Source organism: Penicillium antarcticum (assembly GCF_028974205.1).
Source record: "Penicillium antarcticum strain IBT 31339 chromosome Unknown utg000001l_segment0_segment0, whole genome shotgun sequence".
Lineage (NCBI taxonomy): Eukaryota > Fungi > Ascomycota > Eurotiomycetes > Eurotiales > Aspergillaceae > Penicillium > Penicillium antarcticum.
The window spans coordinates 2574343-2599253 of record NW_026695299.1 but is presented as its reverse complement, the minus strand read 5'-3'; the positions used below and the strand labels follow the sequence as shown (position 1 = coordinate 2599253).

Sequence of the window (24911 nt, the reverse complement as noted above, 5' to 3'; positions counted from 1 at the left end):
TGAGACGAAACCGCCAGTGTGAGGCGGGAAATCAGGACTCACATACTCCTCAGCCCCCTTTCCGCTCGCCCCTTTTCCGTGATACGACCTCAAAGTACAGGATGCCGGAGCCACCGGCAAGTGCGGACCCCAAACGAGATCGAAAGGCAATAATACGAAATAATGCATAATCCACTGCTGCCTTCAGATGCCAAGAGCCAAAATGTGATTCGGACCCCATCGTGTCTCACTGTTGGACCCTTCAGGGCTGCATGTACGATTACGACCACCCCACTTGTATTGACAGTACAAAGTATTGAACATTCTAATTCAGGTCAATTTGTGGCGCATGCTGGAAATAGATCCCATGAAGATCAAAACTTTCCTTCTTCATTCCTCGCGTGCGTCTTTATACATTTTCTCCGCCATTCTTTTCAGTCCGAGTTGAACATATCCTATCCTCATAGTGATACTGGTTCGATGGAAACATGAGTCATTCAAAGAACCATGAGCAAGAGGAGGCAGAGCTGGCTTTGCTCTCCAACGAAGACTCTCTGTCAACTACAGGATCTGACGATCTTGAAGCCAACCAGAAAGATGCGAACACAACGACCACCACAGAGCCTGAATACCAGACGCCGACGACCGTGAAGTTTATATGGCTCGGAGCCTACTTCCTGTTCAGCATGCTGCTGACGATGTATAACAAACTCATTCTGGGATCTGTGAGTATCGTCTTTGAACATGTCTTGTCACAGAACTAACCGTCGGGTTCAACAGTTCAAATTCCCCTGGCTCCTAACGTGTCTACACACCACTTTCGCATCGGTCGGAACCTTCGGATTGTTGAAGCTTGGATACTTCAAATTGTCTCGATTGGGACGCAAAGAGCATATGATCTTGGTGGCCTTTTCGGTGCTTTTCACAGCCAACATTGCAATGTCAAATCTGTCGTTGTAAGTTCTGCTGCAGAGGCTTATTCTTGCGTTCAGGCGCTAACCCTCGTGGCAGATCTCTTGTCAGCTTGGCCTTTTTCCAAATCATTCGCAACACCGTCCCTATATTCACTGTCCTTATCTATCGAGTCTGGTTTGGTCGTTCATATTTCATGGCCACCTATATTTCCCTCTGTCCTATCATCATCGGTGCGGGAATGACCACAGTTGGAGAATATCACTACTCCGCTATCGGACTGTTCGTGACTATCTTTGGAGTCGTTCTTGCCGCTGTCAAGGTATGTTTCGATCTCTTCCGGTTATCAGCTGTGAAGATTGACTGACTCATTCACAGACGGTAACCACCAACCGACTCATGACCGGATCCCTAGCTCTCCCATCCATGGAGCTACTGTTTCGAATGTCACCTCTTGCTGCGATCCAATCTTTGATACTAGCCATCATTGCTGGAGAGATTCCAGCTTTTGCAGATACCATGTCGCAACGCGCGACGGAGTCCTCGAAGCTTGCTACGGCAGGCACTATTGCGTTCTTACTCGGAAATGGACTATTAGCGTTTTTGCTGAACGTGTCTTCTTTCCAGACTAACAAGCTTGCAGGTGCTCTCACAATTTCAGTTTGTGGCAACCTCAAGCAGGCACTGACTCTCGCCATGGGGATTTTCGTATTCAAGGATTTCACCGTGGATTGGTTAAACGGCTCAGGTATTTTACTGGTACTGGCTGGCTGTGCATCCTACAGCAAGGCAGAGCTCGATTCCAAGAAAAGAGCCGCCCCCACGTCATAAATTAGAGTGGGTATGATGGGGAAATTGTACATTACAGGACTATTTCATAGTATTTCATAGAAGGTCACGCGCATAATACTCAATTATTCCCCTATCCACTCAGCCACCGAAGCGTATGTACCACCGGCATCTCGCGGGGCGTCACATCCCTGTAATTCAAAGACAGTTGGTGGTGACGATCATTCCGCTCCAGGGTCTAAAGGGGTGGGCTGTGAGGATCGATGAACACCATTCCCGAACGCACGTGTTGCTCTCAGACCCGGGGGAGTCCATGTATGGCCAAGAGAATCGACCCGTTGGCCTTATCCGGCACTTCACGTCGAAATTCAGGAATGCGAATGCGAAGACAGGTAGTGGCGAATCCCCTGTAAACTAAAACACTAAATATGACAATGTACCAAAGCCATAAGGCTGGATATACCAGGGGGTGTTGGATTTGAACAGCGACCAAAGCCACGTCCATTTAGCCTCGAGGATCAGGACAGACCCACCGACTTTTTAAGGCTGAGAGAAGATCCGACGATCCAGCCAAGAAGTTTGTAGTGATCCGGTGTAGACTGTAGACCCTGGGTAGGCAACTAGATAGGGACAACAGTGGGATTCCGATAGACCCCTTTTCCCCTCCCAAATGGCCAAATCACCCAAAAAGAAGGGGCGCAATGGATGTATCGGAGTTCTTTCAGCACATGTCCAACAGAAGCCCTGGGATTCGTCCGCGGGCGGGCCCGCCAAGCGCATTGGTTTGGTAATACGATTTCACGTTTCTTCGACTCTTATCGTCTTTACATTTAATCTACTTATAGTTCACTTGTAGTCCAGTGCCTCCACCAATACTCCACCGGTCATTTCGTTTACTGGATCTGTCTTAGATCGGTCCGAGATGGACTTGTCCCCCGGTGGTGAAAACGGAGCACGATATGGTGTCACTGTCGCTCCAACCAGATCGTCAGAACCTCGAATTCAAGGGCAGGGGCAACGTCAGTTGCATAGAGGCGTATACTACTATCGGAATCGGTAGCAATACATGCACGAATCCCCGCCGATCCCAACGCAACGAGGAAGGGGTGCTTCCACAAGCGTGCACAATCATATCCTCAAATCCTAGATTATGCAATACGGTCGTATTTCCAATAGCGGTATAATTCGGACAGGGGTACATCGGGTATATCTGGAGTGGCTAGGTGCGTGGGACCGTTCCTCATGGGGTATCTGGTATAGTGTACGAGAGGATGCTCTTCTCCGATCCTCTGATTCCTTAGTTTCGGTCTCGCAAATGTGACCTTGGCATTTGAAGGAGCCAAATTTAGCCATAAGCCGCCTTATTTCCGGCTTGGAGTGGACTCGCATATTTGTCTCTCTTATTGAGAAGCTTCACCCCTACTCCGTCTTTCACTTTCATCTCTCTAGGCCGTGACGGTCTTCCACTTGCCCAGAATGACATTGGTTCCGAGCTCAGTCGGCTATTCTGAGACGGCCATCTCCGTTGATACCTTGACCATCCCGACGACCCCCGAGGACAGTTTGAACGGAACAGACAAGCTCGACGAAGAGTCTACGGGCACCAGGACCACGGTGACCGATGAAAGTGATCCGGAATCTACCACCACGGTTCCCCGCGTTCGAAGTATCTGCTGTGTTGGTGCAGGATATGTCGGTAGGTCCAAATCGAACAAGCGTACCCCAGAGCTCTCGACCGGACAGAAATGCTGACATTCAAAAGGTGGACCAACTGCAGCTGTCATCGCGTACAAGAACCCACACCTTCGAGTTACCGTTGTGGACAAGGACGAACGTCGGATTCGGCGATGGAACTCTCAACATCTTCCCATCTATGAGCCCGGTCTTGCCGAAATAGTCCGCATTTCACGAGATGGACTTGGTGGAAAGTCAACAGTAGCTGCCAAAGGACAACAAGAAGAGGGGTCAACCGGTGCAGTTGCTTCACCGGAGAGGAAGCCAAACTTGTTCTTTTCCGCCAACGTTGCCAAGTGTATCCGCGAGTCGGACATTGTCATCATTGCTGTCAACACTCCCACTAAGATGCGAGGCTCAGGTGCAGGTAGTGCAACTGATATGACAGCCTTTGAGGCCGTGGCGGCAGACGTCGTGCAACATGCCAGGAACGGTGCGATTATCGTGGAAAAATCGACTGTTCCTTGCAGGACAGCACAGATGATTCAGGAGATGGTATGTCACCTTCTCGTTTGTGGTATACTGGTACTGACCATCCTCATAGATAACGGTTCGTCGCCCAAGTGCGCACTTTGAGATCCTCTCAAACCCAGAGTTCCTTGCAGCGGGAACAGCCATCCAGGATCTCCTGCGCCCCGACCGAGTCATCATCGGTTCTGCCACAACAGAACAGGGACAAGTCGCCGCGCAGACTTTGGCTCAAGTTTATGCTGGCTGGGTCAACCGATCCCAGATCATCACCACGAACATCTGGTCGTCAGAACTAGCAAAACTCGTGGCTAACTCTATGCTTGCTCAGCGCCTCAGCAGTATCAACAGTATCTCCGCCATTTGCGAGGCCACAGGTGCTGAGATCAATGAGGTTTCCGCTTCTATTGGCATGGATTCACGAGTCGGTGACAAGTTCCTTCGCGCTGGCATCGGATTTGGCGGCAGCTGCTTCAAGAAGGATGTCCTCAGTCTCGTGTATCTTGCCGAATCACTCGGACTGAAGGAGGTCGGAGCATACTGGCGCCAGGTGGTGACCATGAATGAGTATCAGCGCAATCGGTTTACCAGCCGTGTTATCAAGTGCCTTAACAACACCCTGGTGGGTAAGAAGATTACCTTGCTAGGCTATGCCTTCAAGAAGAACACTTCCGACACCCGCGAAGCTCCTGCTCTTGAGATCATCAAGACCTTACTTGATGAGAACCCCGGAGAGATCGCAATCTTTGACCCTTGCTGCAACCCTTACGTGATTGAGAGCGAGATTCGCCAACTCCAGTCCTTTGGGCCTCCAGCTTTGAGAGACGACGGTGGAGCTGTGAAGGTTTACTCGGATGCATACGAGGCCTGTGCCTCCTCAAATGCAGTTCTCATTGTCACAGAGTTTGATGAGTTCCGAAACAGCGACCCTGTTTCTGCTTCAGACATGAAAGCCGCGTCGCAACCCATTCCCATAATTGCACAGGAGGTCAAAACCTCCAAGCCTTCCAAAGAAGAGGAGAGCAAGAACGCAGTCTTGACCACGTCAATTGAGGACAGGTTGATCCCTCAGCCTGACTGCGCTGCCGATTGCCCAGACTGTCAGCGCGAGAGTGGACGTGACATTCCAGTGCACAAACTGAGCGAGAACATTCCCAAGAAGCAGGTAGACTGGGAGAAAATCGCCGAAAACATGCAAACTCCCAAGTGGTTGTTTGATGGACGGTGCATCATAGAGACCAAGAAGATGTCCAATTTGGGCATTCGCGTGGAAAGCATTGGATCTTCGGGCGATGCATTTTAGATTGTGCGAGCATTTTTGCGGCAGTGTTATAATCACTGGTGAGGCTGGTTTCGTTATCTGTTGTCATAATTGTACCATGTACTTAGATGTCCTAGACTGTTCATGTAAATGATTGAAGAAGTATGCAGATAAGCCACAGTGGACCTCGATAATCAGTATTGGTCTTGAATCAGCTCAATTTATTTGAAGATAGGGACTTTTTGTGTGCTCCAGTTCAATATAGTTTCCTCCCACGGTTGATCCTCGAAAGTGCAGAAATGTTCATATTTTCCATACTGCTAGCATGCAAGCATGGACCGAACACCAAACGTATGTATCTTGAAGATCCAAAGGCACAACTCGTGGTACGGCTAAAGAATACAGCATGACTCGGGATTGACTGGGAGCTGTCTACGCCCACGACAAAGTGCCATGTTGGCCTGTGTATCGTGGAGGCCAGAGGATTGTGGTAAGGCTTTCTCGGCCGCGACTCGCACACGATGGCTATCAAAAGTGGAAGCTAGCCACTGGGCCCGACTCATCCAAGGGACTTGTGCAAAGTCAGACTGGTATTCGGAGAGAATGGCCTCAAGTCGCGTCAATCGAGGCTCATCCCTCAATGCAGCCCAAGCGACAGTAAGACACAACGGCATATAAGCTGATCCCAAGGGCCGGTAACAGGTTGCTAGCTCGGCCTGGTTTGCAAGTTCATCACATAGGAAAATACACTCGCTAACTAGAGTGACATTGCATGGATCAAAGATGCGGAGGAGACTATTTGTGAGCACAGCCAGGGTTGATACCATGGTATATGCTGCTTGTGCTTGGGAGTGAGCCACAACGGCAGGGGATGAGAAGGACAGCGGAGCGAGTTGCTCGACTTGACTCAGGCGTTGTCGCATTACTTGAGCATCAGCTCTAAGCCTGCGGTATGCATTCTCAATCTCGGCAAGGTTTGCGTCAGGGTCTTGAACGAAATTTGGGAACATAGCGAGGTGTTTAAACTCGGTCGAGGGTCTGGGGCGGTTCTCCTGCAACTTGAAGATCCGATCTCTGAATGACGCGGCCAGGTCCCAAAATGCTGGGTCCATTTTGACACGGGGATTAACAATGCCTTCAAGGATCTATTTGAATGGACCGGTCTTAGCTGGTTCCTGTGATATCGGTGAGTATGGCCTGACTCGTACATACCATAGGTACACACATAATCAGAACCATCTCAAGCTCGAATCTGCTGTTCCATTCATGTAGTGGAGCGGCTCTAAGAAGATGAGAAATGGCTTCGCTGTGGCCTGTGAGCGAGTCATCACATCTCCCCAGCCAGCTCTATAATACTCAGGGTGATCAGCTCTTGCGTTGGTGGATTTGATAGAGATCGAAAAATACTAACCTGGCAAATGGTGATTAGGTAGACGGCACATAGCGTATTTGAATTCCGAGCCTCCGCTGGATCGTTCAAACACTCTCGAAGCGCCCGTAGAGATTGTCCATAGCGCGCGAGTGCAGTTGGTGAGTAAGAACCGGTGTGAAGAAACGGATAAGCGGTTGAGATGGCTTCGACAGCCGAGTCCAGTACAGCACTTTTGCCCAGGCGTCGGGGAATATCCCGAAAGAAAGGTCCATAGTAGACCAGGGCATATCGGATATCGGTCACCTGCAACGCCCCTACAAATCTGGCTGCAACTTGGTCTGTTTCGGTACTGGATAGTTGTGCTGGTCGGTCAACGAAGACAACTCTGTTTTTGGAGACTTTCGGCAGAACGTCAGATCGGCCTTGGGCTTGCCCTCGATCTAGCTGATGGGCCATGAACTTGTACCGCTGCTGTCCGCTTCCAACACACGTCATATTCAGACGTATGCAGCGGGAGCAAACGGGCTTGAGCTGGTCACACTAGGTTATGCGTCAATGTAGGCCCACCATATTGGATTCAAGGACTGAACCTTCTTCTTTGCTTTGCGGCAAGCGCCACAGCCACGACTGGATGGCACCCCGGGCATGATCAAGATCAGAGTTGTGGTACAATGATAGAGCCGGCCTCAAAAAATGGAGAGGGGGGCATTGTTCCGGTAGTTTTCAACCTGGCAAGGCCATATGGAGCGCCCACGATATGCTGTGATGACATCCGCACAGCCACGTTGAAGCCCAAGGGACCAGCAAAGCCAATGAAAAGCATCAAAAGCTCTGGGGAAGACCCGCCAAGACTCCGGCGCATCATGATTCCCAATTGGGAATGACTTGGTGACGATCATGCCATCTCGAATACGATTACAATGCATATACTTGTATAGCCCGGCGCAGCATGTTCCCATGGAAGCTCAGCAAGTGAGGGTGATCTGCTTGGAGCTGAGAATAGTTTGAATATATAAGGGCTGATCGGAGAAGCAACAAGGGACCATTATTTATATTCACAACATCCAACCAAGATATTCCAGATATCGACAGTCTACACTACTCTTCACTGTTATCAACATTGTTAATCGGCTTCCACTATGAGTGCACATTGTTCCTCCTTCTTTTCCTCTCGCAGCCACACAGCAAACCCACGAGCTGTCTCATTATCACTCCGACCGGCACCATGGGATCCCACCAAAGTCCTAGTTCATCCTGCAGGGTATCCAATTGAGGCTCCGCCCTCGTACTCGGTCTTGATCTGCAAGGAGAAAGCTCCCAATGTGGTTGTACTTCGTGGCTGGGGTGCAGGTCCATGGGACATGGTTGGCGACGCTCGGCTTCCAAGTCTATCATCAAAATCACACCTGACGCTACATGGCCAGTCAATAGACATGCGGCTCAGCCAGATGTCGGGCCATTTCAGCCTTCAGACCTCTTTCACGGGACGATTGAAATGGAAGACAAATATGTTGAGCGGGAGAATACTAGAGTTACACGATACCTCTGGTACAAAGATTGCGACTATTCAGCCGAGCAAAACATCGGGAGAAAAGGAGCTGGAGATCTACGTTCCCCATGACGGCCAATTCTTGGAGTTAGTGCTGCTATCTGGAATGACGGCCAAAGCTATGACTAAAGCCGAGAACGAGGCAGCCGTTGAGGTTCTGGGTTCTATCCTCGGGGCATGAAGCACATTATGTATAACTTTGAATCATATCTTCTCAACAGTACCCAAAGGAAATCAAAACTTGATAGTGAGCCGCACATGGCATGGTGGATAGTCTTCTAGGTGCGTTGATGCACATGTGCTTTGTATGAAATCTTGTTGAACAGTTCAACTACCCCAATCAAGTTCCACCCGCAAAAGAGAGATTTGCTCTTCATAACAAATAGCAACATGGGATATGTACCCTAAGACTTCAAAAAACGAGCTCATGTGCGCATGCTGAATACATTGGTATGGTTTACTCATATTCTTTTCCAGCATAGCCGAGCTGTGAACAGACTTATGGCCTATAACTGTAAGCTTCATAGAAATCCATGATATGGCCCTGCCTCAAGTGCGACCGCTATTCCACGTAATCGTGCTTGTGTTGTGCCCAATTTTTATACCCTCGTTGTGACTATGAGAGAAATTTGTATTGTAAGTGCTGACCCGAGGGACCGCCAAGGTAGAGAGTATTTGCGAAACAACCTCACAAGCAGCTTGATCGGCTGCAAGGAAATGAGATTGCGCTTTGGTCTCCTGGATGGTTAGAAGTCGCTGGCCGTCGTCTTCATCATCTTCGTCGTCTAGACTTTGAAGATCCCTCCTGCGCTGTAAAACTTCGGCTTGTTGTTTCGTCGTGAGCTCAACGTGCTTCTGGATGGCGGTTTCGAGAACTTGTAGTTGTTTCTTGGTCTCGTGCCGTGCAGCTTTGGATGCACTTTCGGACCGTACTAAGATGATTCTTCGGAGGATTAGCATATCTTCTCTGGTATCTAATTTGGCCACATACAACTGAGCGCTGTCAATCGCAAACTGGACAATCGACTGGCAGGAGTGGACCTGCGTTCTGAATGTCCGTATCTTTTCTCGATTCCATAAACCGACAGACAACCGATCCCTGAGGGAAACCTCCGTGGGATTGGAATGTTTCGTCCATTTATCAAGCTTCTTTGAAAACTTGTCGCATGCTTGGCCACATTTGTTCACGGCATCAGCAACGCCCGTTCTCTCCAGATCTCGTTTTGCTGCGAGAAATGTCGGCTCATCCGAAACATGGAGATTCTCAAGGGCTGAGAGTGGATGGTGTATAGCTTCTAATTCGAAAGTCACATCTTGCAAAATGTCGTTCGCTTCTTCGAGACCATTGAGAATGTCTCGAAGTTTACTGATGCTGGATAGAGTGGTTTGTGTGATACCAATAGCACCGACGGAGAGGCTGAAGGGATCCATTTATTCCAGATAAATGGATGTTGAATAAAATAAGATACTGTGGTGACTATCAAACTGTGGGATTATCTGGGAACACCCAAGTCACTACACAAATGCACTTATCTAGTGTTTGATTTACGTCAATACGCGGCGGGCTGTGCAATTGGCAGGGCTAAGATTGGACGTGCATCTGCGCCTTGTGGGCGGGAACAAGCGCAATGTTTGTATTTCTGTAAACAGCGCCTGACAGCACTTGGGGCCGATCATGAGAGATTGATCAAGGCCTGAGCTGTAAATGACAAGGTGGCAGTGTCAGTGTCTTGCTTGCAGAGACCATGCTAATAACAAATTTCACACTGTTCTTGACAGCTGTCCTCCGCACTGATCAATTACTGTAACAGGTATAGCACACTTATTAAAAAGGAGTTTCTGGAAACGGTGCGAGCGATGTCAATCTTGTATCTCATAGGGCTATACTGCGCACAGATTAAGGAGTGAGACAGGGGAACTGGGACTAACCGGGCTGAAACAGGGGCAACATCGCGACATTTACAACCAATGAACCTCCGACAACACCTCTTTCACAGGGCTTGGCATAGGCAACAGAATACAGTCAGATGAGCCCTATGGAAGTGATCTGCATTTGGGGTTCGAAGTACGAGTACGCCTAGGGAGGGTAGACATTGGACTCAGTATTTATACAGTGATTGATTGTATATATAAGAATGGTGACAATAAAGTAATGGAAAACCAGACGCCAACTCTATGAAGAACTTCAAAACTCCCCTCAGTAATGCGAGGTTAAGTGGCGGACGCCACAACTTGCTTCGCTAAGCAGTGCCGTTGTCCAAATGCTGATTATAGATATGTCAGGATTAGGTATGTCGTAAAATGCGCAAGCCATGTTGAAAAGCCACGCCAAGTCAGTCTATGTCTTTGGTTTGGGCCAGCCATCAATGTCCGCAAAGAAACGCGACCGGTAGATCTCATCGCCTTGTCTGATCTCACGACGCACACCGTCCACAACCAGACTCGTGTGGTTGCTGCGGAAGAGTTGCCAGAGAGACTGCACGTATAAGAAGCTGCCATCCGGGGCCAGGCTGAACCCTTTCAGGTCCGACTGGGGCAACTCTTCGTATTTGCCTTGACGGTTGATCCCATGGCGATCGTTGGTGGTGCACTCGAAGCCAGGCATATATTTCTCGATGACTTCCTCGTAGGCGGCTGTAAACTGCATCGTCGCAATGTCAAACGCATGTAGGCCGATGTCGTTGGAGACGAGGAACACTCGCTCGTTGGGGACAGGCACAAGGTCATGCGGTCCTGACCACCAGCTGTACCCGTGCCCCCATTCAGTATCAATATCGTAGTAGTGTGGGAATCGGAATCGATAGGCCTCATCTTCACGCAGGAGACCTGTTGCGGCATCGAATGGGTAGCCCTGGATAACGCCGTAGGCAGGCACCGGATCCGAGCCATCCGCCGCCGCATCGGTTCCCGCCGCCCACAACATCTGACCCTGTTCATCCCAGATCATGGCGTGGATGGCTCGTAAGCCCTCGATGGTTTGTAGGACCGGAGGTTCGTCGACAAGGGGGTTGGCCGTGCTGATGTTGTAGACTTGGATGCCATCCCAGGGCCGCTGGCCGGTGGTGCCCACCGCTAGGCGGTCCCCTGGTAACGGTTCCAGAGTGTGGGCATTCCAAAGCATCGGAGTGTCTCTGCTGAGCGCGAAGGTGATCTTCTTATCGATGGAGGGTTGGTCGGGCGTATGGTTGATGACGACGATGAGGCTGCTGTAGATGGCGGCGACACTCGTACCCCCTCGCATCCATTTCATGTCGGTCGCATCATTCGCATTGCTGTAGAGCCCGCTCCGAATACGAGGAGGCAGATCCTGCGTGACATCCGCCCGTTCCCAACTCCATTTCACCACACCCTGTCGGTCATGGATTCGGAGAACCGGGGGATGACCGTAATCGCCGGTGATGATATCTTCCCAGGGGCCATGAGCGGGGATGACCTGTTGACTCTCAGCACGCAGACGAGGTTGCGGTTCAATCGGGGGGATATCAAATGCGAGTGGCTCAAATAAGAGCGACACCCATCCAAAAAGGCCCAACATGGTAATGTGGCAGGTGGACCATTTCCCAGAAGAGAAAGAAGAGGCAGAATATTTTAGGAAATCACGTATCCGGCGGAGCGGGGCCAAGACTTGGCGGTTGGGGGCTGAAGAGGAGCAATTGGAGGAAAAGTGGGAAAAGTGGGAAGGGGAGAGAAAAGGCCAGGGAAACGAGGCCTAGGAGAGGGTCCAACTGCGACCCTGTCTCCACACGACCCTGGCCCTCTCCAATCCTCTTATCCTTGATCCTGCTCTTCTTCTTCCTCTCTCATGTCGGGGACGAGTACATAAATCATGAAAGTCGTTCATGCTGTCCAGTCGTACTTGAGTCACGGCATTCGTCGTGTTCGTGTCTCGCCTGCCGAGACCCTGGATGCTGTATGGGACTTTGCCCGCCGCTACTTTTTCACGTTGGCCTTTCTCTCGTTGTTCAGCGCCAAATGTCTGCATCTCTACGCTCACTTGTACTCCCTCCCGGCACCTCGGTTCTTCCTCTGGGGAATCACCTTCTTTTTCCAGGATGTTGCGATCCTATTGCTGTTCCGCATCTTCGCGCAGAAGATCGCGTGGCGACCTGGAGCCGCCTTGGTGGCTTTGGTGGTCATCCCAGCTAGGTAAGTGTCCACGTGCCCCTAATGTCCCCCCCCCCCCCCCCGGTCGACAACCTCAATGGGATTCAAGAGGCTAATCGAGTGACAGTTTGATCGTCTCGTTCATGGCTTCGGCCAATACCTCCTTTTACGTGTTCACCGGCGCCGAAATCCACTGGCGCCAAGCCAAATCCTTCAACGGCGACGCCGCCGCCATCCACACTCTGCTGACCGGCTTGACGGGTTTCCTCATTGTCGAGGGCATTCTCTTGACCGTGTCACTGTTTGCCGCCCGTCCGATTCATGCCATCACCGGAGGAATCCTACATGTGTGGGCATGGCCGGTCCGATGGATGGCGGCGCGCGTGTGGCCACACGTGGAGCCATTTGTGCAACGAGTTTGGCCTCGCGCTCGTCATGAAATCCTGCCGGATCCCCAAATTTACGAACAAATCGCCTTGGAGGACAATGCGGACCTCAGCGACGAGGAGGAATCGGACACCTTGCTGAACACGCAACTCCCCAACCCGCTGCCGGAGAACAAGCGGGTGACCGATGGGGTCCCCCAACGGGCGCTCGTCCTCACCTTGTTCAGTCTGTTCCTCCTGCTTCGCTTTATGCGACCCTCGGACCCAGTGTACATGTACCTCTCGACCACGCTGCCCTTGACGACCATCGTCGAGGGTGCTCACCGGAACTCTCCCGTCGACACCACCGGCATGCCTGGATATTTTGATCATTTGGAAGGGCTTTCTGCATTGCACCCACCCCCTCGGTGGGAATGGATGCCGAACCCGGCTCCTGAGGGTTTCACAGACTGGGATCCGACAGACCCCTTGGCTCTGCACTACAGCCCGCGTGAGGATCCATTGCACATCTCGAACCTGAACAAGCCGGTGCTGGAGGAGATTCACAATGCCTTGGCCAGCGGCGACGTCAAGATCAAGCACGTGGTATTCTTGAAGCTGGAGAGTGCTCGTGCTGATATCTTCCCGCTGAAGAAGGATGAGTTCATGTACAAGCGCATCGCCGAGACGTGGAAGGACAAGAAGATCCCTCCTGAGGTCGAGGACCGTCTGTCCAACCTCACTCGCACGGCCGAGTATCTGACCAGCTTCCCCAACGGATTTGACCATGAGAACACCCGCTTCCCGCGCAAGGCCTACGGTGGTGTAAGTGCCAAAAACGCAGTTACCACCTCAACCTACACTCTGAAGAGTCTGGCGGGTAGTCTCTGTGGTCTCACTCCACTGGTCGCCGACTTTAACCGCGAGTTTGAGCACCACGTCTATCAGCCATGTTTGGCCCACGTCTTCGACATGTTCAGCAAGCAGCCCGATATCAACAGTGAGTCGGACGACTTCACCAAGTGGCCGTGGCACCCCATGTTCATGATGTCGGTCACCGAAACCTATGACAACCAGGAGAAGTTGACTCCTGTGCTGGGATTCCGTGACAAGCAAACCAAGGAGACCATCACCAAGCCGACTGCCAAGCATTATCCCGTGACCTCCAAGGAGGTGAACTACTACGGATTTGTGGAACAAGAGCTCCGTGAATACATTCGCGATGCCATTGACGACGCCGAGGCCAAGCATGAACGTCTCTTCCTCACTCATCTGACTAGTACCACCCACCACCCGTGGGGAGTTCCCAACGACGACTTCGACGAGATCATGGGTTCTACTGCTGGTCCCAACAACGACCTGAACCGGTACCTGAACTCGGTTGGGTACGTGGATGATTGGTTGTCCGAGATCATCGACATCCTGGAGGAGAAGGGCATCGCCGATGAGACCCTCTTCGTCATGGCTGGGGACCACGGTCTCTCTCTTCCCAATGACGGCGGTGTTACTCCCTACGACAACCCCCATATCGGCAGTTTCCAGGTTCCCATTGTGCTTGCCCACCCCAAGTTACCTCCCATTGAAATTGACAGCCCCGTCATCAGCAGCCAGATCGTTCCCAGTATCATCGACTTGCTGATTGAGTCAGCTTCCCTCAGTGAGGACAGCACCAAGGCCGCCCGAGACCTCCGATCTCTCTACGAAGGACAGTCTCTGATCCGTCCGCAGATCACCGAGCAAGACGGTCGCCAAGCCTGGCACTTTACAGTCATGAACACTGGCGGTTCGTGGCTATCGGTGCGGTCGGCCGCCCGACCGGAATTCCGTCTGGTCATTCCCCTGGTCAACGATGTTGAATGGCGATTCTCCGATCTCTCCAAAGATCCCGACGAGTTGAGTCCGATTGAGCGCTTCAGTCTGCCAGACCTGGCGTCGACGATCAGCAAGCGCTACGACGACGATGCTCTTAACTGGCTCTACAATGCCGCGTATGTCGCCAATTGGTGGGTGACGGAGAACTGGGACCGTTGGCGCTTCTCCCCAGAAGCCGAGAAAAACAAAACGGAATCGGCGGCATGAGCCGACTGGCACATTCACATTTATCATTTCATCTATTTTCATATACTTGCATGCCATGTGTCTGTTTTGGAACGGGCACTTCGAGCGACGAGATTATGCCACCCGCCAGGATCCAACACGGGTCGCTGTCTGATCGGAGCGACCGTTTGGATCCTGGATACCACCGGCTCGGGGGTGTGAGACAGGCAGTAGATGTCTCCCTCATCGCGACAGCCTGGCCGTGCCGGTCTGGCTAGGCATAGCCTCGAATTTGAGACGCGCTTGTGTTTCAAAACATCTCCCGATCCGCATTGAGAGGACTGGTCGTTCGGAGTAGAAGCGATTTCCTTCATGTTCTTGTGTATATATCCAATTTATCTCCTATTTTGTACTTGATATTCGCATATGCATTCCGATTCAATGAAAATACGGGTTTTTCTTCATGCCTGATTCGAGCACTTAGACTGGACGCTGGAGTGAGGTTGAAACACAGGTCTGAACTAATGCGTAGTCCAGACAGACTCTGCCCACGGGTCTGCAAGGGATGGCTCGATGTGATGGCCGGAAGTGGCCAAGTCGCACGTGCGGTATGTTGCAACTGATCAACCTGTTCGAGATTTCACAAGTTAGCCTGATGTCATTATAGTCTCGTTATGATTAGATCCCAAACAGGAGGAAGTCGGACAGTCTTCATCTATTCAAACAAGTTTGTAGATGCGCGGGCATTACGAGCCTTGGCCCATATATCTCTGTAGGATTGGTACCTTTCGGGCCGGCCCTTGCGACCTACAGCGAACTGCATCTTGCGAACCCCAATTCATGCGAGAACTGTAAACCATACACTGTACACTGGAACCATACTCCAAGGCCGGGAGTATGAAATCAGGTGGTTAGCTGTTGTGTGGGATACTCCTGCCATGCAATTCCTGTCAAACAGGGGGCAGATTCCCCACAAGTCACTTCCGGCATCTGCGCACAGTACCGTGAGATCCGATCGGAAGATACTGTAACATTACCGCTCTTTGCATCTGGACTCCATATTACCTGTACACTGCCAATGGATGCGAACCAATGCATCTCTCAAAGTACAGAGTTTATACTATGCGCATTGGCCACCATCTACCGGCAACTGTCGGCAATGCGAACCATCCGAAAATGGTCTTCCCCGCACTGATTCGCGTTTGCGCACAAGATGATCATGGAACACACTTCACGTAGACTCGGATTTTTAAGGGCGGAGGACTCTGTATAGAGTCCGAATCAGTCCGAATCAGACCATGCAGACTTTGACATGACCAAAATAGACCAGAACGTGAGACGACAGTTTCGGCTGAAATACCCGACAGTCCCGCTGTATCCATCACATTCAGATACGAGAGGGAACGGGAGCGGGAGGGCTCCCGTCTAGATCGGATTGGGCGCTTTGATCTCTACACTCTGGCAAAGTGTGCCAGACTCTGCAGTGGTTCTTACCGAGTGCTCAGTCTTGATACAACCGGGATCGTGTGGGTCTCCTACTGTACAGTCTGTATATCTCATTACATGAGCTTATAAGCCATCGTCGCAGCATCCGGAGTACAGTATGTGGCATCCCATATACATGTAATTGGACCAGCTCAAGGTTTGGCACAGAGAAATCATGATCGAAAAGGAATTCCACGATGTGTGGTGAGATCGTGACGTTTACTCTTTCGTTCTCGGCAACTTCGGCAATACCAAACGCCACCAACGCGATCGAGTCAGGCTGATCCATTTTATTCACGGGTCAATCAGATGAAACAGCCTATCGTTAAGTGGATAATCGCCCTCATAATACGGAGCGCAAAAGAATTTACACACAGACAGGAATTAGGGAGACTAAGTGCCATGAAATTGATTCCACTGAAAGAGAAATGGTGACGTGTCCAAGTTTACAAGTGACTGTCAAGAGATACTTGCAGCTGTCAAAAGTACGAAGAAAATTTGGATTTGTAGAAAACACTTCAAGGAACGAAACACAGATATACAATTTCCATGCCTGCGGGATTTCTTCCGAGTTCATCGACATGTAATATAAATCGTCAAAACTAGTGTTATAAGTGGGCCACTCTGTCGAAAGCGAATCTGTTCTTCAGGATCCACTAAATGTCCGTGATGCACCTGTTCCTCTTCTACCTCCACACGACCCATCAATCTAATGCACCTCGTCGGAATAGATACAGGGATAGACCCAATCACCCCCCTTTTTCGATCTCTCCGGAGCTCCTCGGGAACTGAGATTCCAGACTCCTCGCTGGCCTGGTGCGCGTTGAACAAACTGAAACCATGCTGGAATGACGCCGAGCCAGCGCTGAAAGGCATCTTCAACTCCCTCGTGTCAACATGTACGACTTGTACATGTTATTCGAAGCTTACGCTGCACGGATCGAGGCAGACTTAATATATACACCAAACAATCAAGGGGATCTATTGCGTCAGAAACCATGCATGGTTCTTGACACTCTATTGATCGGCAATGGCAGGCAAACTCCCCGCACGAGAAGTGTCTATGACTCGTCAGGACGGGCTAATCTCGAGGCCAATCGATTGACAGTTCGTTTGAAATGCCCGCTTTTCCAGCGAAGGCGTGTCTATTGGTTACCCATGCGACGGACAGAGGGCCTAGGACCCGCTACCATACATGGCGGATAGTCGCATCTTGTCAGCCAGCCACGACGCCTGCACGGAGACCTCATACAGTACTTGCGCCTCTGGACGCCTCCAAGCGCTAAAGGTCACAGCTGGAGATGCATCTTGTCGAAACTAACGGACACTCCGATAACTAGTTTATCAGCAAGGATTGAACATTTCACCTTCAGCTGAAGTGGGTTGATGATTTCTCCAGACTTGTGCCGCTGCTGGAGAAAAATGGGTCTCGATGGCCATTGAGGAGCACATATGCCAGCCACCTCCATCTTCATGCAGGCAGTTTTGAAATGATCCACGTTCCTATCAAACGAGCTGGGACACGGGATGCAGCTCGCAATTTACAGGCGCCTTCATTCTCATGTTTTCTTCCATCATTGGTCGATTATACCTCACCACCAGCCTAGTCCAAGTCCATTCCCTGCAAGGTTGAAGTTTGGATTGTCCCAAAAGAAGGATGAATGATCGCATCCACGTTTTTGGGAGAGGCCATTGTCCCTTGGCTCCCCACCTGATGCTATAGCGCAGCGAGACACCCAGTCTTGTGGCCGATCCAGCAATGATCAGAGGTGAAAGATAGATCGTGAGGTCCGAAAGCTGAAGCTCGTCTCCACTTAGGGGCAGTGAGGACGTCACTATCATGTCAATGCTATACAAATCCAGCCTATCGACCTCGCAAGGGGGAGGAATAGAAAGAATTACACATGGCAGGGGTTTCCACCCGAGAACTGCTACAAAAGCCCAGGAGCTCCCACATGCAGGCTGACATTTTTTCCCTTCCACTTTACTTTTTTTGTATCTTAATGTGGTATCACTATACACTCTAAAATCCTTTTCTGTTTTCAAATCAGATTGCCGGTTTGTCTCAATTCTTTTGTTGTTTTAAGAGCTGCTGCTCCAAAGAAGCTATCTCGGAAACCGACCCTCCTCCCCGACATACCTCTTCTCTTGTCCACGGTACCCACAGTCTGTACGGTACAGTGACTGTTCCTCCTGCAAGTACAAGAAATTATTCTCCCATCCCAACTGAAACTACACGAACAGCCACGAAAATGGCCCCCGGTATCATTTCCCCCATCCCGGGCAATTTCTCCTCTCCTCACTATTCAACCATGCCGGGCAACTCCCGGCAGGTCTCTGCCATGTCCGGAATGTTTGACAGTGACAGCGTTTCCAACACTGGCCTGTCTCGGGGTACATCCCGCCGCGAGTCAATGATGCCCCGGACATTCTACACTGCTGGCAGCAGCAAGCTTTCCAACATGATCCAGAGCCTTCAGCACCAGAGCAGCCGTGAAATGGACCTTGGTGACTCCTCTGTCCTGTTCAACACGGATTTCATCTCGATTCGGGATTGGATCGCCGCTGAGCGCATGAGCCATCTCCCTGCAGAGGGAAGCAGCTACGACAAAGTGCTCGCATGGGCACAGCTGTTCGCTGAGAGACTCAACTCCTTTGATGCCGCTATCCGTCAATTCGAGGGCGGCAGTCTGCTGGCTGCCCGTCTTGCATTTGGTTACTGTGCTATGCTCCTCCAGGTCTGTTCATACAACCCCTAAATGTCTACTTATATACTCAACTCGTTATAGCTTGGCAAGGAGAATGCCCCAGCCCTGATGGCGTCCTTTGGGTTCTTCTACAGCACATCGTCCACTCTGGTGAACCTCCTCGAGCGAATCGAGCTCTTTACTGTGTCTGGAGAGATCAAGGAGCAATTGGTTGACGCGCTGGCTGACCTTGTCAACTTGGTCGCTAGTGTTTCAACCACTTTCCACAAGTCAATTGATGAGATTGTTGAGCAATCCATCTCAATCAACATCTATGAGAAGTTTAGTCCTGAGCTCGAGTCTTTCCGCGACCGATGTGCTTCTATTTCCGATGCTATGTGGCGTCACCAGCTCGTGCAAGAGCACAGGGATCCGAAAGACGTGAACCTGGTCAAGACCATTCGCACCTGGCTTTCCCCCGAAGACCGTGTCCTCAGCCATCTCGCCGAGAACACCTCGCATCTCGCCCATGAGCGCGAGGAGATGACTTGTCTCTGGATGAACCCATACCTGACCCACTTCCTCAAGGGGGACAAGCGCACACTTGCCTTCACTGGAGCTCCTGGCTCCGGCAAGACTGTCCTCGCCTCCGTCATCGTGGATCGCCTGCAAGATCAGATTGCTGGTGTCTCCTACAAGAGCTTGTTTATTCCCATCAACGCTCGTATCCCTGCCGAGACTACCCCCATCGCCATCGCCAAGACCATCCTCTTCCAGCTGTTTGAGAAGCGTATCGGCAACGTACAGCTACTGTCCATCCTGGGTGATGCCTATGACACTAGCAAGCGTACCACCAACGAAACTGACTATGAGAACATTCTCTGGAACGCCCTTGAGCATGCCCTGGCTGCTGCCCTTCACCGCGCCAAGGAACTCGTAATTGTCGTTGACGGCGTGGACGAAGCCTCCTGTGGCGAGAATGCCTTGCTACAGAAGCTCACTGCCGCCACAGCCAACGGAACAAATGTCAAGTTGATCACCCTCGGCGCTGAGAAGCCTCAAACTGCCTCTAACCTGATGCATGTCCCCATTGGTGGCGACCGTGTCGCGGATGACATTGCCACTGTCGTCCGCAGCCACTTCACCAACAGCAACCGCAAGGCCGACACCAAGGTATTCAAGGCCATGGATGAGCTTGAGCAGGAAACTCTTGTTGATCAGATCAGCGAGGCTGCTCGTGGTTCCTTCTTGTGGGCCAAGCTTTGCACCAAGCGTGCCCGCCAGGAGCACAGTCCGGAGAACTTGCGCAAAGTCGTCGATACTCTCGTCAAGGGCAAGCCCACCATTGCCGACTTTGTTCTCCATGCCATTCAGTCTCCTGAAGTCACTGAGGATGCCAAGCTCATGTTGGTCTTCCTTGCCACTGCGGATCGTCCTCTCCTGACCCGCGAGCTCATCATCTTGGCCTCGATCAACACCGAGAAGCAGGTGGTCACTGATTACAAGGTCGACCTTCGCAAAATTCTCAAGCCACTCAACTCGCTTGTATTTCTCCAGGATGGCCAAGTCTACCTTCGTCACGGTCTGATCAGAACCGCCGTCTTGGATGTGTTCACCAAGGGCAAATTGACCACGACCATCAAAGACCGCCACACTGACCTTGTGACCCGCCTCTTGATCTACATCAAGTACACTGTTCCTGAGCAGCACGAACCGTCTCTCCTCCCCATGGATTGGCGTGATGTTGCTCCTCGTGTGCGCACCAACCCTTTGCTCGACTTTGCTGTTCGGTACTGGCCTCGTCACTTGAGGGAGTCTCCAAACTTTACAGGTGGCGATGTTACTAAGGAGGTTGGAAAGATCTTCCCTGCCACCGTTACACTCTTGCTTCTCCAGACCACACTTTGGAGCAACTTCGCTACTCCCACTCTGGTTTCATACCAGAGCATTGTCACGAAGCTCTGCCAACAGATTTTGACCCCCAACCATGTGGTGACTCTTCAGTCCATGATCTCGCTCGCCGTCCTGTACCGTGAGCTGAACCAGCTCCCTGAGGCTATCCACCTTTACTATCAAATCACTACGCTCAGTCGCACCTTGCTCGACATCAACCATACCGTGACCCGGGAAATGGCGCTCGTGTTCCTCACCCTGACTGCTGACTTGGTCACTGGCACCAAATCGGAGATCATGACCCAGCGTGAGCAGATTTTTGTCCTCATCATTGAGTGCTTCACGGTTTACTACGGAGAGAAGTCCGAGAAGACGATCGGAATGATAAAGGCTCTGATTGACCACTACCGCGTGACTCAGGAGACTGAGAAGGAGCAACAGTGGAGTATCAAGATTCAAGCTCGCACCACTACTGAATACGATGGTGACGATTCTCGGGAGTGGAACCTTCGTCTTAATGGCCACAAGCAGCAAAATGGCTTCAACGGTGTTATTTTCGACCTTGCTGCCGAGTCGGACGAGGTTCTTGACAAGTCTCAGTGGTCATTCGAGTCCCAAATCAAGCAAGCCGAGAAATACATTGCAGAGGGACACTTGAATTGGGCCGAACGCCTATACATTGAGATTTGGCAACGTGTCAGCAGTGGTCACTCGGAAGATGAGAAACTTAAAGCTGTTCTGGATTACTCTCGCTTCCTCCAGTCTCAGAAGAGAACATCTGAGGCCTCTTCCATTCTGTCCAGTGTGTGGGAAGAGCACAAGCACTCCAGTGCCTCTCTCTCCGAGACTTCCACCTCTCACTTTGAACAAATTGCCAACGTGATGTCAACTGTCGGTCTCTCCGTTGCTGCTTTGAGCATCTTCAAGCGCTGCTCTGAGTACTACCAGCGCACAAACAAGACCCAATCTTCTTCCTACCAGGAGATCCAGAAGAAAATTCAAGTTTCCGAGCAGCATGTTCTGAAGCAGGCCAGCTCTTCATCCTCCCATATCTCCGAGGAGATCTTGGAACAGATCATAACCGACGCTTCTTCCTCTTCCAAGATTGACGAGACTTCAATCAGCGCGCTCCGCACTCTTCTTACCGTGTACACTTCCGAGCACCGCTGGAAAGATGCTTCTAAGGCCCTCAAGAAAATCCTGCGTGGCCTTTGGCCCTCTTTATTCGCTCCCTCGATCCAAGATGTGACCTTGCCCAAGCAGCACGTTGACCAGGCCGTGGACTACGCCATCCAGCTCAGCCGTTGCTACCACTTCCGTCGCCGTGTTCCTCGCGAGGAGAGTATCCGTATTCGCGTGTACCGTGCTGTTCGGGTTGCCCGTCCTGTCGAGGACAAACTGAGAACCGATGTCACCACTCAACTCCTGAACTTCTTCAAGACCTCTTCCCAGCCTGACAAGGACTTCACCACTCGACAAGAGATCTTGGACGACTACACCAAGCACTATGGCCCTGAGCACCCCACTGTATTGAAGACTCTCTTCAACTTGGCTGAGATTGCTCGCCCTCGCCCTGTCTTCATCGAGTACTACCAGCGCATCATCTCGATACTGAACAAGGACTCTCAGGTTTGCAAGCCTGAGGCTTTGGAACCCGTCATCATTGTCGCTACTGAGCTCTGGGCCCAGAGTCGCTACTCTGAGGCTGTGCCATACTTCAAGGTGCTCTTCACTACCTTCCTGAACCAGCCCAAGCAGAGCCCCAAGTTCCAGGATGTGCCCTTCGTGCAGAATGTTTTTACCCGCTACACTCACTGTCTTCGTACCATCCGCACTGAGTTCACTGATATTCACAAGGTCACCCTTGAGTACCAATCTAAGTGCAAGACAGTGTTTGGGGCTACTGCATCGATCACTATCCAGGCCACCTTGACCCTCGCTCAGGTTTGCTCCGAGTCCAAGACCTTCGAGAACGATGCCATTACCCTCTATCAACAGTTGATCGACAGCAAGTCCCAGGAGATTGACATTGATGAGATTACTGCGATCCTTGATGGTATTTTCGAGGAGCAGACCGAGGCTTTGGCCAAGTCTGATTCGATCTCTGCTACTCACCGTGAGGGTGCTACCCGGGTCCTGACCAAACGTATTCGCAAGGTTCGTGAGACCTACGGCTGGGCCCACGAGGAGTCTCTGTCCAAGCTCAAGGAGGTCGTTGCTTTCCACTCCAAGCACAGCGACATGCAGACTGTCAACACCGAGCTCCACGAATCTACCAAGCAGATCCTACAGTCTGAGACCTCTTCTCAGCAGCTTGTCTCTGCGGCCACCACCATCGCTGCGAGCTACATTGCGACCAAGCAGGCTCACAAGGTCGTTGAGCTGTCCCAGGAGCTGTATCGACAGATCATCATGAAAGACACATCCAAGTCGAAGGAGATCCAGCTCGATGTCTCATCCAAGGGCCGCCACAGCCTTGGATTCCTGGCTCAGCTGGAGCACAGCGTTCGCCAGGGCTCTTCAAGCGTCACTGAGATTCTCGCCACCCTGACCACCCAGTATGCCTACTTCGAGGAGTTCCGCAGCGTAACCAAGAGCAAGACAAGCTCTTTCCACGAGGTTTCACTTTCTGCCACTCGGCTGTACCAGTTCCTGCTCTCTCATCGTCGCGAAACTGCTGCTAATCGTGTCTTTGATGACTTCGTGGCCTACTTCATTGCCACTGAAGGCAAGAAGACCAAGGTTACAGACACCGCCCAGGTGAAGGTCTTCCTCCAGACCATGATCGGCTACCTCACCACGCACGAGTCGCACAACTTCGTTCGCTCGGTTGGTATTGCCAGCAACATCCAGGTTCTTGAGCTTCTTCAAGCCAAGAACTACGACGGTGCCTCCAATCTTGCTCTCGCTGCCTTCCAATATATCTCGGCCCACGATGTCTTCCGCACCTCCGAGATTATCAAGTTTGTGTTCACCCTGGGTGTGTTCATCTCCGGCCACACCATCATTCCACAGCCCAACCAGGCCATCCTGAAGAAGCTGCGTGGCGTGTCCGTGGTCATCATTCAGGAGGTCTTGCGCGTCCTCGCAGAGCTGAAGATCAACTTGGCTCAGATCAACCTGGACTACCTCAATGTCCTCGTCGGTCTCCTTGGAGAGCAGCAGGATTACAAGAACCTGGTTTGGATCCTCGGCGATCTCTGGAACGCCCGCAACAAGCTGCACAATTGGACCCCGGTTCTCACTCTCGAGTTGGCTCGTCGCTACATCCTCGCTCGCTACCTGGTTGGTGACTCTATCAAGGCTGCCCGTCTTGCCGAGGATATTGTGTACAATTGCCGCCGTGTCAACGGTGCTCGTCACTCCAGCACTCTTGAGATGTCGACCCTGTTGTCTCAGCTGTACACTGGCATCGCCCAGCGCTACCAGGGTGACAAGGCTGGCCAGCACATGGCCAACAAGTACTACAAGAAAAGTGCTGTTGTGCACGAGAGCCTTCTCCGCATCTTCGTCGACCCCTCCTTGGCCGAGTTTGAAGGTTCAATGGATGCCAGCTTCAGTATGGACGGCTCCGCTTACGACCTGAACATCAACGAGTCGACCAGCTCGTTGACCTATGGTGAACAGGTTCGCCAGCACCTTCAGCTTCTCAAGCTCTCCATGCAGCGCCTGGGTGATTGGCCCAAGGACTACAGCGAGTATGAAAGCCTGAACGCCAGCCTCTACGAGCTTTTCGGGCCTGAACTCAAGGGCTTCGAAGGCGTTGAAAAGTGGAACTTGAAGAACTTTGGCTCCGGCAAGGCTGCTAGTAATGAGGACACCCTCGACCTCAAAGCGGTTTCCTGGGAGCTGAACATTGGACAGTCCCAGGAACCCGATGAGGAGCTGTAAACGTGATTCCCATCATTGTCATTCCTGTATTTAGTGTTCTTGTATATCCCGTGCTCTGTTTATAGCTTGCGTGTCTTTATTTCCTATAAACCTACGGCAATCTGGTTCTTCCAATCTTTCGTTTCCTGTAAATCGTGTAGCGATTCCAGGCAGGCTTCTTCAGTTATGGAATCATACCACAGACTGTCTGCCAAAGGGTATAATCCTTGGCAACTTATCGACATTTACCACCAGAAATACTCCGATGCACCGCCCATATTAGTCTTCTGCCTCAGCTACTGTTGACGTCGAATTGCCACGTAATCAATTGCCCACATATGGCTCGTCGATGATTTTCTTACAGATCCCTTTGCGCATGAAATGATGGTGGTATCGAAAGCCCGCA

General features: G+C 51.4%; 8 protein-coding genes across 8 annotated transcripts; 5 read left to right on the top strand and 3 right to left on the bottom strand.

Annotated features, from left to right (window-relative positions):
- Positions 1-467: 467 nt before the first annotated feature.
- Positions 468-1722, top strand: N7508_000968 (Drug/metabolite transporter; the record flags this gene model as incomplete). Its single annotated transcript, XM_058459053.1, has 4 exons — positions 468-704; positions 760-935; positions 991-1213; positions 1270-1722. The coding sequence occupies 4 exons, from the start codon at positions 468-470 to the stop codon at positions 1720-1722; spliced, it is 1089 nt and encodes a 362-aa protein (XP_058325275.1).
- Positions 1723-3156: 1434 nt separating this feature from the next.
- Positions 3157-5185, top strand: ugd1 (UDP-glucose dehydrogenase; the record flags this gene model as incomplete). Its single annotated transcript, XM_058459052.1, has 3 exons — positions 3157-3376; positions 3443-3909; positions 3959-5185. 3 exons carry the CDS (start codon positions 3157-3159, stop codon positions 5183-5185), a joined length of 1914 nt encoding a protein of 637 aa, XP_058325274.1.
- Positions 5186-5535: 350 nt separating this feature from the next.
- On the bottom strand, positions 5536-7162 carry N7508_000966 (Zn(II)2Cys6 transcription factor domain-containing protein; the record flags this gene model as incomplete). The annotated part of the gene is made up of 4 exons (XM_058459051.1): positions 5536-6288; positions 6356-6490; positions 6555-7055; positions 7106-7162. The coding sequence occupies 4 exons, from the start codon at positions 7160-7162 to the stop codon at positions 5536-5538; spliced, it is 1446 nt and encodes a 481-aa protein (XP_058325273.1).
- A 492-nt stretch (positions 7163-7654) lies between these two features.
- N7508_000965 (uncharacterized protein) lies at positions 7655-8245 on the top strand (the record flags this gene model as incomplete). The annotated part of the gene is made up of 1 exon (XM_058459050.1): positions 7655-8245. The coding sequence occupies one exon, from the start codon at positions 7655-7657 to the stop codon at positions 8243-8245; it is 591 nt and encodes a 196-aa protein (XP_058325272.1).
- A 368-nt stretch (positions 8246-8613) lies between these two features.
- On the bottom strand, positions 8614-9495 carry N7508_000964 (uncharacterized protein; the record flags this gene model as incomplete). Its single annotated transcript, XM_058459049.1, has 1 exon — positions 8614-9495. The coding sequence occupies one exon, from the start codon at positions 9493-9495 to the stop codon at positions 8614-8616; it is 882 nt and encodes a 293-aa protein (XP_058325271.1).
- A 907-nt stretch (positions 9496-10402) lies between these two features.
- Positions 10403-11599, bottom strand: N7508_000963 (uncharacterized protein; the record flags this gene model as incomplete). The annotated part of the gene is made up of 1 exon (XM_058459048.1): positions 10403-11599. The coding sequence occupies one exon, from the start codon at positions 11597-11599 to the stop codon at positions 10403-10405; it is 1197 nt and encodes a 398-aa protein (XP_058325270.1).
- A 291-nt stretch (positions 11600-11890) lies between these two features.
- On the top strand, positions 11891-14612 carry N7508_000962 (sulfatase domain protein; the record flags this gene model as incomplete). The annotated part of the gene is made up of 2 exons (XM_058459047.1): positions 11891-12210; positions 12296-14612. 2 exons carry the CDS (start codon positions 11891-11893, stop codon positions 14610-14612), a joined length of 2637 nt encoding a protein of 878 aa, XP_058325269.1.
- Positions 14613-18307: 3695 nt separating this feature from the next.
- N7508_000961 (NACHT domain protein) lies at positions 18308-24526 on the top strand (the record flags this gene model as incomplete). Its single annotated transcript, XM_058459046.1, has 2 exons — positions 18308-18793; positions 18845-24526. 2 exons carry the CDS (start codon positions 18308-18310, stop codon positions 24524-24526), a joined length of 6168 nt encoding a protein of 2055 aa, XP_058325268.1.
- Positions 24527-24911: the final 385 nt, after the last annotated feature.